Here is a 19144-nt window from a genome sequence, read left to right on the forward strand (position 1 = left end):
TGCTCTGCCCTCATTTCTTCAGTCAAGTCTTTCTAGCCACCCTCATCTTTCTCTGGTATCACTCATTCATTCCCAGTATGTCTTTGAGCACCCATCACATGGATATGGAGATTCTTATCGGATAGTCCTTGCCACTTGTTTGGTACATATCACTTCTCTGGTGAATTGTTAGAATCTTTGCAAGCGATGTACCTGCCTTGTTGCCCCTTCCTCTGCCCCCAGGTGCATCTTTTTGGCCTTCTCCTTTGCAGGCTAAACAGAGAAGAGTCTATAGGCACGAGGCTGCTCTGCCAGAGTCCTTGGCATCTTAGGACAGCCGGAAATCCTCTTGTGGAGTTAATGTCTTGGTCAAGCATCATAGCCTCCTGGCCTTGTTCCCTCAGCAACACGTCTTTCCATCCAGACTCTCGTAGCAGCAAATCCTTAGCTCTGGGAGTCACAAACTCAAACTCCAAAGGCTAGTCTTAGGGTTACAGAAGTCTCCGGAGCATCCTCTCTCTCTTTGCCCTCAAGTCAGAGGTCTCCTAACATCAAACCTCAGTTTTAATTTCCTGATTTCCTGAGAACATGTGTAGATTAATATCAAAAGTCCTCTAAATTAAAATACAATTTCTGCAAGTAAAACTGCCAACTTTACACCAGTGCCAAGAGCCTCACACCACAGCTGCCTGGGCGTCCCTGCCTTCCACGTTGAGATCTCTCTGGCGTCTGGATCCGAGGAGCATTCTGGTGAGATCTGTGGAGGTCCTGAAAGGAGTCGTGGCCAACCTAAGAAAAATAGGCACATCTGGGAATTTTTAGACAACACAGTGTGTGATCATCGGTACCCTCGATGAACGGGAGCACGTGAAAACCAGCATGCTGTAGTACACTGTAGGATGTTAGAAAAACCCCCATAGGGCGCTGCCAAGTTCTTGACGTCCCCGATGGTTGTCCCAACTCACCTGCAAGGGGAACAAAAATGAGAAATGCATAGCTTCACAGAAGCTTCTAGACCTTCGAACTGTCAGACCCCACCCCACCCCATAGCTGGCGGGCAAACCCTCCTTACTACAGGGTCCTTCCACTCATGAAATTCTGGATGCCTCTGGCTCCAACACTAGTGCCGTCCTACCCTCAGCAAGTGATGCCGGGACCCACGGAAGAAGAGAGAAGCCGGTGGGGAGGAGACGTAAGTGGCACCATGTTTTAGTAATGTCAAGCACAGTGTTGGGGGCGAGGATCCGCTTACGGGAAAGGCTGGCGAGTCGTTTGCATTCGCCTTTCTTCTTTCCACCGGGAAAGCAGGCAAAGCATCTCATTACCATGAGGCACGCACAGACTCACAGACTCGTGTCAATCTTCTCGGAGCCGAATGCCTCCCAGCATCACAGCGTGCTCGTAGCTGTCAGGTGCTGTGCCTCACTCTGAAGCCTTCTCCCGGGTTACTTACTCACACTGGCTCTGAAACACGCTGACATTCTGCCTAAAATAGAACCCACCACCCTGCCACCCAAACGAATCCAGTTTCTATAGGCTTTCAACTCAGGCCCATCCAATGGAGTGGGCTTCTCAGGCCTAAGACATGGGGAGGCCAGAGAGGACTGGTCAGCGTAGATGCGGGACAAGGAGCTGGCTCCCCAGGCCTCTCCACACTGCCCGTGGGGTCAGAGGAACAACCTTTGAATCCCGAGCTGCTTCATGCAAGACCACTCATCATCAATCAAGTACTTATGTGCTCTGATCTATTGATGTGGACTCCTCTTGACCTTGCTGGCCCTGCTGAGGCTGTGGGACGGATCCTGTGGGCTTGCTCAGTGAGACCGCAGAGCTCCGGACTCCCTGAGGGCCTGCTGACCACTCTCGAAGCAATTACTTGAACTCCATGGGCATCCCCCTGACAACTGCCACCCGTTCTGAGCGTTCACACAGCTCCTCCATTAGTGCCATCCCACAGGGACTTTTGTGGTGGAAGTGATGGTCAGGTGGGCAAGGGGGCACCCTCTCCATCCTGATCTCTGTCTCTGAATGGTGTGGTCTTGCGATTCTTCTGCGGCCCTGGTTGCATCTGGGATCTTGGTGATAACTGAGTCTAGAAACCATTCGTTCAAAAGATGGGTTGAGAACCTCTGTTCAGAGCCCTGTTTGGAGTACTGTGGGGGGCGGAAGACAGAATCATCTATAAACTCAGACCACAAGCAGCTTATTGTTGGGAGGGAAATTGCAGAGATGCAGTGTCCTCTCTCAATGTCCTCCATGTGGTGGGAACTAGATCACAGAATGGAAGAGCAACCACCTGGGGCTCAGCAGACTCAGACTCCAGCTCTGTCACTTACCAACGCCCCCATCAAGTGACAGCTGAGGCTCCATTGTCTTATCCACCTCTAGGGAGTGGACTAATGCCCAATTCATGGTGGATGTAAGAATGTGGGATGAAATGAAACCATATACATAAAAGCACTCTCCGAGACAGTATTATTACTATGTCTTGGTGGCCCCTAGGCCACGTTACCACAGTTCACATCTGGGAGGGGACCCTGGAAGGTGACTCAAAGAGCAGAACTGCTTGCCCATCCTGTGCTGTATGGAGGGAAAAGCATCTAACTGTCAGCTCTGTGACTCCCCCAGAAGAATCCAAAACTTTGGAAAACATAGATCATATTTTCATTTGTACTGATTAAATTGGCCTCTAGCAACATATGAATGTGATCTGTATCTCCAGGTCTCATAGACACCCTGAACATTTACTACCCTGCCCATGCTCCCTTCCTTCTTAGCACAGTGACTGGGGCCAGCCAGCTCCCTCCTGCAATACCCACACGATCCTTTCACTGAAGCCAGAAGCTACTAGATGCAAACAGAAACCTTCTCTGCCACCTGCCACTGAAACCCTGAACTTCTAACCCCTAAGACCCAGTTTCAAACATGCTGTTCATAATGCACATTTTCAAAATTTTCATCCTCAGTTGTCATTCCAATTCTATTTTAAGAGTTTCAAACACTTGTTTGTGATCATAATTCTTGAAAGCCTTCAGAAGGCTGAGGCTCCTTGACTGAGCTTGTAGGTGACACCGCTAGGAATGGAATCTTGTCTCCCTGATGTCAGAATCTGGGCTCTCAGCCACCACAAGCATCAGGGTGCTGAGGCCCACTCCTGCTGGGATGCCAGGGACCCTGAGAGAGGAGCAGGATGCTGGTGAAAGGAAGCAAGATGGAGAGAGCAGAGGAGAACGGGGAAGGGGAAAGGATGTGAGGGAGCACGCTGGGTCTGAGACCCTCCTCTGGGAAAGGGATATGGCTCCCCCGCTAGACGAGGGCTTGGGTGCCATGAGAGCTCCATCTTCTGCCTGGTTCTGAGACAACAAAGCAGATGCCTCTACTGCCCCAGCAGAAATCCCAAGCTTATCCGAAGCTTGACTTTACTTTCAAGTAAGATGCTTTCCCTGCCTTTCCATGCACTCCGTTCATGCGTGCTTATTCTCCTGCAGATGCTCAGGCCCTGCCACTGCCTTCCACACCCACCACTCCTGATCTGGTCAGTCTCTTGGTCAGCTCTTGGGAGCCTCCTGCACAGAGCAGGGCATGAGTGGTCTTCAGTTGCATGTGTATATCCAGAGCAGAGCCCAGCACCTCACCTTTGGGCCTGTCTCTTTCAGATCATTGGGACTATTCCTCTGATGCCGAATCCGGGGCCATCAAGCCAAGCAGCGAGCGGCACTCAGGGCCTCCAAGTACAGCCCATCACCCCCCAGCTCCTGACCAACGCCCAGGGCCAGATCATTGCCACAGTCATCGGAAACCAGATCCTGCCAGTGATCAACACCCAGGGCATCACGCTTTCACCCATCAAGCCCGGCCAGCAGGTAACAGCTCCACGTCCAGGCAGCCATGGCTACCTGGACCTCTCTCCTTACCGCTCATCTCCTGTTTGGTCTCAATCAATGGAGAGTAATCTTTAAATCACAGACTATTTAATCCTTGATCTGAACACATCACTCATTTTAAAAGGCAAGTAGTTCTTTTTTCATTCTTAGAGAACATGGGTAACAGTGCTCTAATCCAAAAACAGGAATATTTAAGTAATAAGCAGATAGTGCCTAAAATCCAATAGGGATACACATCCTTTCTTTGTCACTTATGATACTTAATTTTCAGACCATTTATTTTTTAATACAAAAATTTTATTTTTTAAATTACATTTAATTAATTTATTTTTATTTATTTTTTATTGGAGTTCAATTTGCCAACATATAGCATAACACCCAGTGCTCATCCCACCAAGTGCCCTCCTCAGTGCCCATCACCCAGTCACCCCAACCCCCCGCCCACTTCCCCTTCCACTACCCCTTGTTCATTTCCCAGAGTTAGATGTCTCTCATGTTTTGTCACCCTTGCTGATATTTTCACTCATTTTCTCTCCTTTCCCTTTATTCCCTTTCACTAATTTTTATATTCCCCAAATGAATGAGACCATATAATGTTTTTCCTTCTCCGATTGACTTACTTCACTCAGCATAATACCCTCCAGGGCCCTCCACCTCGAAGCAAATAGTGGGTATTTGTCATTTCTAATGGCTGAGTAATATTCCATTGTATACATAAACCACATCTTCTTTATCCATTCATCTGTCGATGGACACCAAGGCTCCTTCCACAGTTTGGCTCTTGTGGACATTGCTGCTATAAACATCGGGGTGCAGGTGTCCCGGCGTTTCACTGCATCTGTATCTTTGGGGTAAATCCCCAGCAGTGCAATTGCTGGGTCATAGGGCAGAACTATTTTTAACTCTTTGAGGAACCTCCACACAGTTTTCCAAAGTGGCTGCACAGTTCACATTCCCACCAACAGTGCAAGAGGGTTCCCCTTTCTCCACATCCTCTCCAACATTTGTGGTTTCCTGCCTTGTTAATTTTCCCCATTCTCACTGGTATGAGGTGGGATCTCATTGTGGTTTTGATTTGTATTTCCCTGATGGCCAGTGATGGGGAGCATTTTCTCATGTGCTTGTTAGCCATGTCTATGTCTTCCTCTGTGATCAGAACATTTAAAAAAGGGTCAAGAAGAAACCAAGACTGCTTATGCTTAAGCAAGTCTTACATGCTTTAACTGTAAATGAAAAAAAAACTTCCTTTGCACAATAAAGCAGGGAATGTCCCATAACAGGGCAGGTACATACCAAAGTTTAGTATCATCACAGAGGTGGGAGTGACCAACTTTGTCTGAAGAGTGTTGAGTTCTCATAGAGAAAATGGTTCAGAAGCTGAGTCTTGATGGGGAAGATGGAGTCATGATGGGATCACCCAGATGCCAGGCCATGGGGATGCCAGGCACCAAGGCAGGGAAATATGAAGGATGGAGTGTCATGAAACAGAAAGGGTCATGTGACTGGAGCACAGGGGGAGGCTGAGGACAGTCGTGGAAGGGCTCCGTGATCAAGCTGGGAAGGATGGGCTTTGTCTCTGTGTGATCTTAACCACAGCTTTGTACCCCCATTCCTCGTCTGTAAAATGGGAAGAATCAGCAATCTCCCAGAGTGGTTGTGAGGATAAAATAAATCAAGATATATGGAGTAGTTAGTGCCTGGCTACACAGCAAGCACTTACATAGTCATGATGATGGTGATGACCATCTACTCTGCAGCCCTGGGAATCTATAAGAGGTATTTAAAGAGAGGAATAACACATTCAGCTTGATTTTTCAAGAAAACAACTCTAACTTGGGGAGCAGATGGAGGCTGAGCTGAAGTGGTGAAACATCTATTGTAAACAAACCATTTAGGAGACTAGAGCAAAACACGAAAAGCAATTTATGAAAGCCTGTGCTGGATAGCTGGAATGGAGGATCTGGAATTGTAGTAGCACTCAGGATGGGATCTGAGAGTCACGAGTGTGTACCTTGTAGCTGCAAACAAATCCAGCAGCTAGAAAAATCAGGAGGAGCAAGAGAAGGAAGGAAGACAAAGGAGTCACTTTGGGAAACATCAGCTTTTAAGGAATAGAAAAGGAAGGGAGAGATGGAAGATGCGTCTGAATAAGTAGGAGAGAAATCCAGAGGCTAACGATCTAGCATCCAAAAGTGTTTTTTAAAGTAGGAAGTGGATACAGTGTCAAAGGCTGCAGAGATGAGACTAGGTGAAGCAATGGAGAAACATCAATTCCTCTCTTTCTTTGTTGTAACGCTTTAAAGTCTGGATCTGCTCTGTTTGAAATGTTTGAAACCAGTAGCTGGAGGAGTTAAGAAGCAAGAGTTGGACGAGGCTAAGACCCAGATTTGCAGTTGGAAGGGGCAGTAACAAAGGAAAGGTATCAAGAGGGGAAAACAAAAACTGACAGTGAGTGCGTGACTGAGTAGATGGCCTCATGAGTTGTTGGAAGTCTGTACAATGTAAAGCACCCAGCAAGGAAATAGAATACAAAGAAAAAAGGAGGAAGAAAGCACTGCTAAATTCTTCATCATCCATCTGCACCAAAGTAGGAGTATCTTTCCAGAGACCTCAGCCATTTGGCTTCTGATCCAGCCATGCATACAGCCCATTCTTAGTGGCACTCAAGGGCTGTGCTTGGAAAATCCAGTTGCTTGTTCAATAAATATTTTTAAAAATCAGTGTACTATATATATTTATTGAGCACCTGCTATATGTCAGGCACTGTACCTAGAAGCTACGCTGGAGGACAGGACTGATATCAGGAGCCCTTCCTTCAGGGAGTTCACAGCTAGTGAGGAAGATGGACATTCATCAAAGACTTGCACAAATATATACCTAAGGTCTACAGTAAGTGCCATGAGGGTGTAGCGAGGGGATCTGTGAGTGGGTCTAGCAAGGATCTTCTCCTTCTCCTTCCCCATCTCCTCCATTGAGGGTCGAACATCAGGAAAAACCAAGTCAGGTGTGAACATGCTTCCCAGAGACGGAGACTCTGGTCTGATGCCCTGTGGTTCTCCCCCCCAAATCTAATCACTGCCTGGGGATCCCAGGTTCCCAGCCCCTACTCTTCTTCCTCAGCTTAATCATAGGCAGGGTTGCAGTCCCTGCCAGATGTATCACTGAGGACTTCCTTCCCCTCTCCCCACCCCGATCTCTCCGCTAGCTTATTTCTTTTACTATGTACAAGATGCCATTGGACTCTCTACCTTCTAAATGGTTCCCTAAATAAGGCAAGAGCTTCTATCTTTTATTGGCTTTTTAAGACCTATTTCTATCTGTTCAACCTTATGCTAAAATTATCTCTAGGGGGAAAAATGAGATCAGCCTCTTTTCATACAGTCTGCTGAACACTATTTCTGTCAGCAAAGCCAAGTTGTAAATTGCCACAAAGGTGATGAATCAATTAGAAATCATCAACATTTAATACAAAGTAGCTCTCATTCTCATCCTGGATTTCAGAGGAGGTGCATTTAGGTGATAGACAATTTCAGTTACATAAAATTACAACTCTAGTTTTGAGGTAGTATGGTTTTAATCCAGGAGAAGGGCCTAATCAAGAAATGGCAAATAAGAGACAGATACGGGGCCATTCCTCAACAACTTGCCCGAAGTAGGCATCATTGATCCATTTCCACAGTCCCTCTCCTGAGCCCAGATGCACCTCAGAAACATTCTCACACCGCACTTGTTGGTCCTTGGAACAAACTTCATTTTCACTGTGGGAACATTTGGTCCTGTGCTGGTCCAACCACCATGACTGGCTTCTTCACTATAGAATTGGAGACCTAGCAATTGGGAAGAAACAGCCAGGCCCTTGGGGGTGTGCCTTGAGAATCCACTTTGTGGCAGTTATGACCAACATCCCAGGGAGCAGGATGGTCCTGGGCGACATATGCACAGACACCTCTCCCGTGTGTGCCTGCTGAGAGAATACACAAGCACATCCAGAGAAGAGTTGCATGCGAACCTTCCTGAAAATCGACATCACAGCAGGCACCCCTGGGCCTGGCCCTCTTGTTCCAGGCATGTGCCAGTGGTCTATTCTATTCCCAGAAAGATCAAGGGGAATGAATGGAGAACCTGGTCAGAGACATCAGGAAATGGTAGCAATAAATGGACAACTATTTCTTGGCATCCACTCTGAAACACCTTGAAACACCCAGGAGCATATAGTAAAGTTAACAAGTTGGGTGAATTGACAGGAGATGCTCAAGTCTGAGTCCTGGATATAAAAGCTGGGATCCTGAGGATAGCAGATCATAAAATGCCCAAGAGTCCAAAAGTACAAAGCTCAGAGCTGGAAATATAACGATAGTGGTCTTCAATTTTTTCTTTAAATATTACCCTTTCCATTGAAGAAATATAATACAGACAACCACTAAAAAATAAAGGATTTCTATCATACTGTAGAGAAGTTTCTCAATTTATTTTTTCATATGATTTATGACAAATGCCTGATCTCACAAGAGCATAGTTCCAACAGTAAAATACGTCATAAATTATAGGAGCAGAAAGTTCCCTAACTCACACTCAGAAAAGAGTTCACTTTCATGGAGTGAAGTACAGAGCCCTCAGACCAGACAACCTGGGGTGATTTGCTTTAATTTAAAAAAAATAATTACATCTTTAATTTCAGTTTTATATCTGCTTACCAGGAATTAAAGGAACCTGAATAAAATCTTAGAGTGGACCTTCAACTACTCTTGATGATGATTTATTCCAATGATAAAAGATTGAGAACCTGCAAAGTTATCATCTAGAATACAAGCAATATGGTTTTTAAATACATACCAAAATTTGATAGACCTAGATATAGCCTTCACAGCATCACATCAGAGATTCTTGGTGAGCAATGCAAGAGAATAAAAGTTAGAAAAAGACTAGATAAAAAAAGAGACAGAGAAAGATATAAGTATCTTTCTGTGCATGAAAAAAAAAAGGTACTTAAAACAAAATAAATGATGGAGCTTGAAAGTAACGTTTTCTTCCTTCCATGAGACTCTTTACTGTGGAATATGGTGGACTCCCCATCGAAGTGAGAAGGCCTCACATCCCCTGGTTTGCTCTTGCGACCCTGTGACCATGAATTAATGATTTCTCCATAAGCAGCAAAGACATCATTTTTGTGTATATTTTATTCTCCCTTTGACTAAACTCCAACAAAAGTTAATGGGAGTTTTAGCGTCGTTAACGGCGTAGAGACATTTGAAAGGAAGGATGTTGCAACTTGTAAAATCAAAGCATTGAATTTTTTCAAAAAGTTTTTTCAAGGGCAGCCCGGGTGGCTCAGCGGTTTAGTGCCGCCTTCGGCCCAGGGCCTGATGCTGGAGACCCGGGATCGAGTCCCACGTTGGGCTCCCTGCATGGAGCCTGCTTCTCCCTCTGCTTCTCTCTCTCTCTGTGTCTCTCATTACTAAATAAATAAAATCTTTAAAAAAAAGAGACAGAAAGAAATCATTTAAAAAAAAAGTTTTTTCAAGATTTTATTTATTTATTTGAGAGAGAGAGAGAACACAAGCAGGGGGAGCTTCGGAGGCAGAGGGAGAAACAGAGTACCCCTGAGCAGGGAGTCCTCTGGGGGGCTCATCCCAGGATGCTGAGATCATGACCTGAGCCAAAAGTAGATGCTTAACCGTCTGAGCCACCCAGGTGCCCCAAATTTTTCACCATTTAAAGGCCATAGCTATAATACTTGGAGACCGCCATCTATGAAGGCTTTCAATTTCTCTTCAAAAAGTAATCTTGGTGTTAATAGGAAACCAAAAGAGGGTAGGACATTTACATTGGCTCCCCCAACAGGCCATCTGATTATCCAAATCCATTCATTTTGTTTTTCAAGCAAGTACAAAATGTACTCCTTTTCCTGTTTTTGAAAATCAACTATACTTCCCAGTCTGCCCCCCTGTATCGGTGGCTCCCAATCTCTTCCTTGGAGCCACCCACCATGAGACATCGGTGAGCTGTTTCCACCCACAAGGGAGCCAAGATGGCACAGGAGTTTTTCTAGATGCATGAAGTGTGTATCAGTGACTCCAGCCACGCAGCTGGCATCCACCCTCCTGGTCTCCCCTTGCCAGTCAAGCCCGGCCCACAGAGGATGTGCTCCCTGCACATGCTGTGCCCTGGCCTCCAATACCTTTCCAGCCTTCTCTATCTGGCAAACTTGGGCCACCGTCTCTCGGTCCCTCATCTCTCCTTCTGGAAGCTTCCCTACACTGCTCCCCCAGCCTTGTTTTCCCCATTTTTCCCCCGCCCGTTCATTTTCATCCACTGTGCTGTCATTAGGGATCCGCACCCGAAAAGCAGGGACCTGACTGACTTGGCCTCATTCAGGACCCTGCCCACGGGGGGGGGGGGGGGGGGGGGGGGCGCTCAGTCAGTGTGTTTGGTTTAATGGCTGCCCCGTCATGGGCACCAGCATCCCAGAGCCACACTTCCAAAGCAGCCCAGCTCCGGCCTTTCTGTGCCTTTCCAATTCTGCGTCTTCTGTCAGTTTCTAGTATGTTCCAAGGTAGCGCCTGCAGGTGAGCTTGAGAGGGGCTCCCACATGGCGCTGCCTTCATCATTCATCTCTTTTCTGAATGTCAACGTGTTCCTCTCATCAGCCTCTCCCACCTAAGCATCTCAACTTCATTTAATCCCTCGTTTCCTCCCCTGCTCTGGGCCATCATCGTGCTTATAGAGCTGTCCCGGGCTCATGGAGAGAACCAGAAGGGAAGTCCAGGGAGTCTCCTGGACCCTGCCAGAAGGAGAGCTCCCTCCTTACTTTTTTCAAACTTTCCAAGACATAATTCAAATCTCCACTGAGGGATCCCTGGGTGGCGCAGCGGTTTGGCGCCTGCCTTTGGCCCAGGGCGCGATCCTGGAGACCCGGGATCGAATCCCACATCGGGCTCCCGGTGCATGGAGCCTGCTTCTCCCTCTGCCTATGTCTCTGCCTCTCTCTCTCTCTCTCTCTCTCTGACTATCATAAATAAATAAAAATTAAAAAAAAAAAAAAACAAATCTCCACTGAATGTCCTGTTTCAGGTGCTCAAAGTCGCTCAGGCCAGCTTGTCGCGATGTAAGCCCTAACTCTTAGCAAATCTAAGACCCATGCTCCTGTCCTACCCACAGCAGAATAAGCAGCTCAGTAACATTCAGGTGATCATTATAACCTTCCTCCTTCTTGAAGGTTCTTATTAAATCTGAGCGGTGTCTTCTCTTGTTTGGACATAATAAATCCCCTTCCTATACCCTTTTTTGAAGAGAAGCTCTTTCAAAAACCTCATGTGGTCCTTCAACCATCAGCATCACTTGGTAACTTGTTAGAAATGCAAACTCTTGAGCTCCATCCCAGATCTACTGCATCAGGCACTCCGGGCAAGGGTAGGGGGGTATGATCTGTGTTTAAACGGCCCTTCCAGGTGATTCTGACAAATGCTAAATCTTGAGACCCACTGACTTAATTTCTCTTCAAGCTATTATAAGGTACACAGTGGACACTCAGAAAAATGCCAGCCAGTGCAGGGAGGGATGTCCTCCTGCAAGCTCTTGCTTCTGCTAGAACTCTTGGGATTGTGTTCACGTTCTCATTGCGTCACATGGGGATTTAACGTGTCATTCATTATGGCTCCCTGACACATTTGTAAAAGGCCAGACCTCTTCCATTTTGCCTTGGCATATTTGGAGAGTTTTCCCTTCCCCAAATTCATCTCTCTATATTTAATTCCATTTGAATTTTACTGTTTATATGCATTCATTTTTCCAACTTGTCTAGCACATTCTGCATTTTATTCCACTTTCCAAGACACTTGTCACCTCCACTTATTTTTATAGCACTTGTGGATTTAATTAGAAGATGCTGTATTCCAGAAACTAAAACATTATTAAGGATATATTGTGTTACACATGGAAGCTCTAAGGGGAGCAGGGGCATAGAAAATTAAGAACGTCTATAAAGGGTGCTTGTACTCAAATTTACTTTTGTTGAATATGTTAAACACCCAGAAATTCCAACCAACACGAACAAATCAATGAAGCCAGCCTCTGGAAGGCAACAGGAAGGGAAAAGCTTTTCATACGCTGTCCTTCCCTGTTTGTAATTTCTGTACAAAATAGACATTCTTCCCTCCTTCCCTGGATAGTCCAAAGCCCCAGGCTAACATCAACCGGCCTGTCCCCTCCCCTTTTTTGTTGGATCTGTGCTCTCAGCTTGTATGAGTCTGCTTGGGCTGCCATAACAAAGTGCCACAGACAGGGTGACATTTATTGTCTCACTGTTCTGGAAGCTAGAGGTCTAACATCACTGTGTCGGGCAGGGATGCCTTCTCCCGAGGCCCCTCTCCTGGGCTTGCAGGGGGGCCACCTTCTTCCTGTGTCCTCATGTGATCTTCCTGCTATACCAGTCTGTGCCCTAATCTCTTCTTTTAAAAACACCAGTCATATTGGATGAAGCCCTGACCTAAGGACCTCATTTTAACTCAATTACCTCTTTGAAGACCCAATCTCCAATTTTAGTCACATTCTGAGATACTAGAGGTTAGGACTTCATCCTATGAATTTGGGGTGGGACACATTTCAGCCCATAATGCAGCCTATTTACATCTGACTTACAGCTCAATAAAAGGCAAGAAAGTGATTACCAGAACTTAGGTGAGAATAAATTCCAGCTCCTTTAGGCAGTGCAGTGAGGGTATTGTGAATAGAAAATATGATCAAATAAATGGGATACTGAGAAAAGTACATTTGGAGGACTGCAAATAACTGGGACTCATTATATTAAGCAAAAGACAATCTATAGGCAACTCCATCGAGGATGTGGCCCAGACTACACCAAAATCATAATGCTCTGGCCACCTCTGACCACCATGTTTTTCCTAAAAAAATAAAAAATAAAATTAAATTAAAAATATATATATGATATTTTAAATACTTCAGGACCTGTAGAAAATAATCCCAAAATAGAAAAATACTTAAATTGTGGTATTTAGCAAAACAGATGAGATATGGTCAAAATTATAGACCATGATTTACCCTCCTGCCCATTTACTCTAGCATGTGTTCACCATGACCAATGTGAACACATCTCATTTGTTTCCACACCACTCAGCTAGAGCTTCCTGATGTCTCCCTGACTCATAACTGTCTCCAGTGGTAGACAGGAGTGGGGCAGCCATGTGCCTGCTGGAAGGAGCCCTGGCTCCTGAGTCAGACTTCCCTGGATTCAAAGCTCAGTTATTTATACCAGCTGTGTGACCCCAGGTAAGCCAGCTGGTCTTTTTAGGTCTGTTTCCTCTTCTGTAGTGACAACACCAATACCTAACCAAGAGAGCTAATCTCAAGATTTAAAAGTATACGTAAGAACACATGGGAAGCATCCCATAAATGGTATCCGTGTAGTTGGCCTCTTAAGATCAAGGCAATGTCATAAAACATCTGCCTCATAGAAGCTTCTAAGTTTCCCTTTCTCTCCAGGAAGGAAAAGGAAAGAAGCCTTTCCTCCAGGATCCTACTCGCTCCCTAATTCCCCGCACTTTCTTTTGTAAACACTTCCACTTTTTATGGCCAGTTACATTTGAGGCATTATACAGACACCTTGTTCTTTTGCCAGTAATTATGCAGTACAAGTCATACATGATTTTCATATTTAAGTCAGGGTCTAAAAAAACAACATGGTTAAACCTAATTAAATAACGTTTTTCTAATACTGGTTATTTAAAGTCTTTGAAATTTTTATACTGAAATCCCAGGGGTTTCATGAAGTGGCTTAAGCCTCTGCTTTCCCTTTCTTTATTTGATATATATATTTTTCAGCATAATATTTCTAAAGATTAATGCATCAAAACCATTAAGCAAAGAATATCACAGATGAGGCTTTTTTGTCATTTATCTGAAAGAATTGCAGCTTTAGAGATAGGAAGTAACAGAAATGTTACTCTAACATCCTCTTTTTCTGAGGGAGGAATTTATCAAAGAGGGTCAATCTCTGGGTTCTTTTTGATAAGTACAAAAGGCTATATTCTATCTGGACTTATAAGTGATTCTGGAATTAACAGATACATGTTTATACATTCCCTACACTGGACTGAGATATATGGGCTCCATTAAGGATGCTACTGCTAATATAATCGTGATTCTTGACAAGTAAGAACTTTTTGGAATTTTTCTTGTTTCTTCCATACTGTGTGGCTAAACTCTGGAGGGAAAGCAGAACCCCAGTTTCCTGGAAGAAATAAATCCTTCTTAGATTCTTACATATCTTAGAGTCATCTCATTCTTTGACTGTGTGGACACAGAACAAGCTCTTACAAGAACAATTTTGTTTTCCTATTGAATTTCTTCTCCTGCATTGCTTAATGCATAAGCCCTGTTTGCCTTTTGACTATTTTGTGATTGCAGCCCATTAATTTTTTTCTCTACTAAGTTGTATCTGAAGAAGAAAAATTTTAATTGATTATTGTCTTACCCAGTTTCTTGATGGTACCTTACCACACCCAGGGCCAATAAAATATTGATGGCATGGTAAAACGGAAGGCTATCTCATGATTCAGTGACTCAAAACTGTGAAAAGCTTTTGTCAAGTAACAATATTTAGAAGGACAACTCAATAAGTTAGAAGGGGTAGACTGACATGCAAATATCTATCACATTTTATTAAGCAAATTAAAAATAGATTTAATCTTTAATATGTGTCCCTACAGAATAAAATTTACTGGATTCCATTGTTGGTTATGTACTCAGCAGATTGCCTAATTACTTTGGGCAGATGCTTGATGCATATTAATTGGGGTTCCACGTCAATTATCACTATCTTTTATTCACAATATCGCCTCCACTTAGCACAGTTCAGTAACAATAAGGATGTTCATTTGAGAAGGAATGGCAAGTGATTCTGAAGGGGGACAACATGGCATTCCAGAAAGAGCTCTGAGCTATAAGTGAGAGTCTAGGTTCTAATGTGCTTCAGACTGCATGACCTTGGACCAGTCATTTATTTGTCATAATCATGCAGGGTGTATCTGCTGCATAGGGATGTCATGGGAATCTGGGGAGCAAAAGCATTGCCACAAGGGGCCAGAAGGGGAAATAGCTCCTTATGTACCTCTCCAAGGTAGCACCTTAGTCACAGTTAATTGAAGGTTAAAAAACACGTTCCAGAATTTAAAAGACTGGTAAATCCCAAGCATTGGCAAGAATGTAGAGTCGCTGGATTTTTCAGATATTTCTTGTGAGAATACGAAATGCTCCAACCACATCGGCAATCAGTTTGGTAGCTTCTTTTACAAAGTGCAACATGCATGTATAGTACAATGCAGGAATCCCACGATTCCACTCCTAGTTATTTACAGAAGAGAAATGAAAACACAGGTATACACAAACACTCGTACATAAGTGTTTATGACCATGCTGCTCATGATAGACCCAAACTGGAAATAACCCAAATGTCCATCAATGGATGAATGGATAAACAACCTATGGCATAGATATCTATGTAAATATAGATGTATACACTACAAATATATACTATATGTCCTACTCAGCAGTGAAAGTCATGATATTGCTGACACATGCAACAGAATGAATCTTAAAAAGAGTATGAAGGCAAAAAAAGCCAGATAAAAGAAAAATGTACCATTCCATTTTAAGGATTATGCCAAACGAGTCCATTGTGAAGGAAAGCAGAGCAGTGGTTGTCTGGGACTGGGCATTGGGAGGAAATCGATTGCCAGGGGGCTTAGGGGACTCTACAGGATGATGGGAAGGAAGGTTCTATGACTTGATTATGATGGTAGTTTCACAGATGTATCTATTTGGTAAAACTAACCAAACTGACCGCTTGAAATGGGTGTATTTTATTATGTATAAATTATCTCTCAATAAAGTTTAATGAAAAAATGAACACACACACACACACACACACACACAGGGAAAGCAATGACAAATGTGAGGTTGACACATCCCAGGCTGGCTGTCAGATACTGAGAAGGTGATCAAAGATCAGGTCAGGCCCTGATCTATCCCACCAAAGTTCAGGACCTGACCTGATTCTACTCCCAGGCTGACTTCCTTCTATAAAAACTCTGCTACACCTCTGTGATTCACACTCTGGGAGTGTGAAGATGGCCATGAAGGCAATTTGCAAACCAAGTAGTGCTATCTCCAATCACAAAGCCAGTGACAGCTGAGGCCGATCGTGCACCTGCCCAGGATCTTGAGCAGCCCCCTTCGTGTCAGCTTCTTGGGAAGGGCAAAACACAGATGGTGGGATCCCCCCTGAGTCTCCAAGGGGACCCCGTACTTGCAATCACTTGCCTTTCCTCCAACCCTCCTCTCCTGAGCTGGGCTTCTCTCACTACCCAGGACAGCCGGCCTTTGAGAACCTGTAAAGGAGTCATGAATAAATGGACATAAAGACAGCCTTTCTCGAGGCTCCCTAAATTTTGAAAATTAGGTTAATGCTTGCTTGTGGCATTGTGATTAAGAGCTCGAGCCTCAGGGTCAGACTTCCCATATTCAGACACCAGCTCCCCCACACCTACCGGATGAACCTACAAAAACCCTTTAACCTCGCTGAGCTTCCGCTTCTTTGTCTGCAAAAGAGAGGTCAAAATAACACCCACTTCACAGGCTCCTAGGAGAATTAAATGAGCAAGGGCATGCATGAAAGCCCTTACTTAACACAGGGTGGCACACAGTAAGAAAATGACGACCCAAAACTACAAATGTTACTGGATATTTTTGTCCTGGCTGCCCCAACTTCTCTCCCCGTGGCCCATAGGACATCAGAGAACGTTTTTTTTCCCCCAACTTTACAGTAATCCAGCCAGACTCTTTGATCCAGGGGAGCAGAAAGTTCTCAAACTCCATTCACGCTCAGCCCAAATGGGACCTTTCCTAAAAATACCAGCTACAGAAGGCAAAATGGGTGGGCGCAGTCACACCTTTAAGCTTGAGCTGCACACTCCGAGGTGATCGCAAGCACTGTATTTTCTCTGTACATACTTGAGAAGCCTGTCAAGTGCGCTGTAATTGTGTGAACAGGCAGAGAAGAGTCCAGCCACACGCTGTGGTCGAGAAAGGTAGAAAATTGGGTGTTCCAGCAAGCCAAGTAGGGAATTAATAATATATTTAGGATTACTAATAAAATGCCTGTCAGGCAAGCAGCAAAATATTATATACAAAAAAAAAAAATACTGCCAGTTGCATAGAGTTTGCACTGTTCCTGAGAAGTATGTGTTCTTGGAAATATAATGCTTCCACCCCAGATGAAATGTCTATTCTCTGGCACTTTCCCCCTGATTTCTTACTCATGTGTGTATTTTTTTTACACCCCCTCCCATGTAGATCCACCAACCCTCCCAGACATCAGTGGGTCAAGCAGCCTCCCAAAGCAACCTTCTGCACCTGGCTCATAGCCAAGCATCCATGTCTCAAAGCCCCGTCCGGCAGGCTTCTTCTTCCTCCTCCTCATCCTCCTCTTCTTCAGCTTTGAGCGTGGGCCAGTTAGTCAGCAGTAAGTATCCTTTCTGGCTGTGTTAAATCATGGTGGTCTTCTTGTTGCCTATCTGCAATGCTTTCCCTCCTCCCTGCCTCCTCCCCCTCCTCCTCCATCTCCTCCTCCAGGAGCTCCCCCTCCTCCTCCTTCCCCTCCTCTAGGTCCTCCTGCTCCTCCCTTTCCCTCCTCCTCCTCCCCCTCCTCCTCCCTTTCTCTCTCCCACTATGCCCCTGTCCTCCTTTCTCTCTTCTTTCAACATCAAAGAGGAATTTCCTGGCTCTTCTAAGGCCAATGCTGGAATAAGGTCACTGCCCAGGGCCACATGGTTCCTTAGGGAAGCAGCCCCCCAAAGCACACCCGGTGGATGAGTGTGCTTGGGGCCAGGGTCTATCTCAAGTGCTCTCTGCCCTGTTGAGTCGGCCCATCCTCTTCAGAAGGGAGAACTGATCAGTTTGCAGGGCATGAGCCACAGAGCTCAGAACTGAAATAACCAACAACAGGCACTCAGCCAGCAGGTCAAGCAGCTTTTCTGTGTGTTTGAAGTCCCCTGCCATTCTATTTGTAGGTGTCAGAGGAAATAAAAGAGAGCGTGCCCGTGGGCGGGTGGGTGTGTGTGCACAGGGAGCTGCCTCCAGGGGCCCGTGGGGGAAGCGGCATGGGCTGCCATGGGATGGGAAATCTCTGAACCACCATTCATAAAATAAAATAAGCCTGGGAGTCTGCTTCCCTGAGCGGGGCTATATATATATATATATATATATATAAAATTTTAATTTTTTATATAATTTTTGGCCCCAGGTAGACAGCATATGTGACACATGCAAAGCGAAACATGTTAGATGTGTGGGACAATGGTCTAATTTCACGTAGGTTGTTCACCTTCAGTGCAGTTTTTACCCATAAAAAAAATCATAGAATGCGCACTTAGATTATAATTCTCCAGGAAATGAAAATCCAGTAATTATAGGTTTAAAGGGCCAAAGCACTGCATGGGCAACTGTGCCATAAACTGAGAACACATCTGAGTATCTCTGTTTGATCAAGTGTCATGAATAACTTGTTATAATGGGAACAGTAGGGATCCTCACATATCATCTGTCATGCAAAGCAAAAGGGAGGGTTGCCATGCCCTCCCCATACAAGCAACCCCCCCCAAAAAAATTATATGTGTGTGTGCATACATACATCTATATTAAATTATAGGGATTATACAGGCAAGGATGATACAGAATGGAGAAGAGAATGAGGAATTATGGGAAGATATTAAAATGCCCAAGTATCTCAGTGGACTAGCCTGAAGGCTCTTGATCCCACAAATGGGTCAACACCAAACTTCAGGTTACATATGGAGTTTACCATCAATCAGTTATTATAGGTTGTTTAGATATACAACCCCTCTCGTTTGGGCCAGAAACTCTAGTCTTACTTAAGCAAAATCACAGCTAAGTTCTTTTTAGTCAGATTTTCCACAATAGAGGCACTCCTCATAGGGGTATTACAAAAGATTTCAATGTCATTCCAATTCGATATTCTGCATAAGTTTCCACGAAATACTCTAGTTGTAAAGAGCAGCAAGGTCACAAATTTAGGATAGGCTGTTAAGCTTTGGTCCTGAGAGAAAAGGAACTGAGATCAAACATCTTATAAAGAAGACATAAGTTAAATATGAAGTCAAGCACAAACCACCCCACAGATATTACACAACGTAAGCATTCGGTACGTGCTGGATGACTAGAGATGGATGAGTGGATGAACACACGGA

At 44.7% G+C, this 19144-nt stretch overlaps 1 protein-coding gene across 4 annotated transcripts in view; it reads left to right on the plus strand.

Moving 5' to 3' along the window:
• The window catches only part of POU6F2 (POU class 6 homeobox 2), a 476258-nt gene that overhangs the window by 445114 nt on the left and 12000 nt on the right, over positions 1-19144 (plus strand). For all 4 annotated transcript variants that reach the window (XM_072791624.1, XM_072791626.1, XM_072791628.1 and 1 more), the window contains 2 exons: positions 3636-3842; positions 17232-17400. In XM_072791624.1, coding sequence (XP_072647725.1) covers positions 3636-3842; positions 17232-17400 — 376 coding nt within the window. The remainder of the gene's footprint in view (positions 1-3635; positions 3843-17231; positions 17401-19144) is intronic.

The sequence above is a fragment of the Canis lupus genome, chromosome 21 (assembly GCF_048164855.1).
Source record: "Canis lupus baileyi chromosome 21, mCanLup2.hap1, whole genome shotgun sequence".
Taxonomy (NCBI): Eukaryota; Metazoa; Chordata; class Mammalia; order Carnivora; family Canidae; genus Canis; species Canis lupus.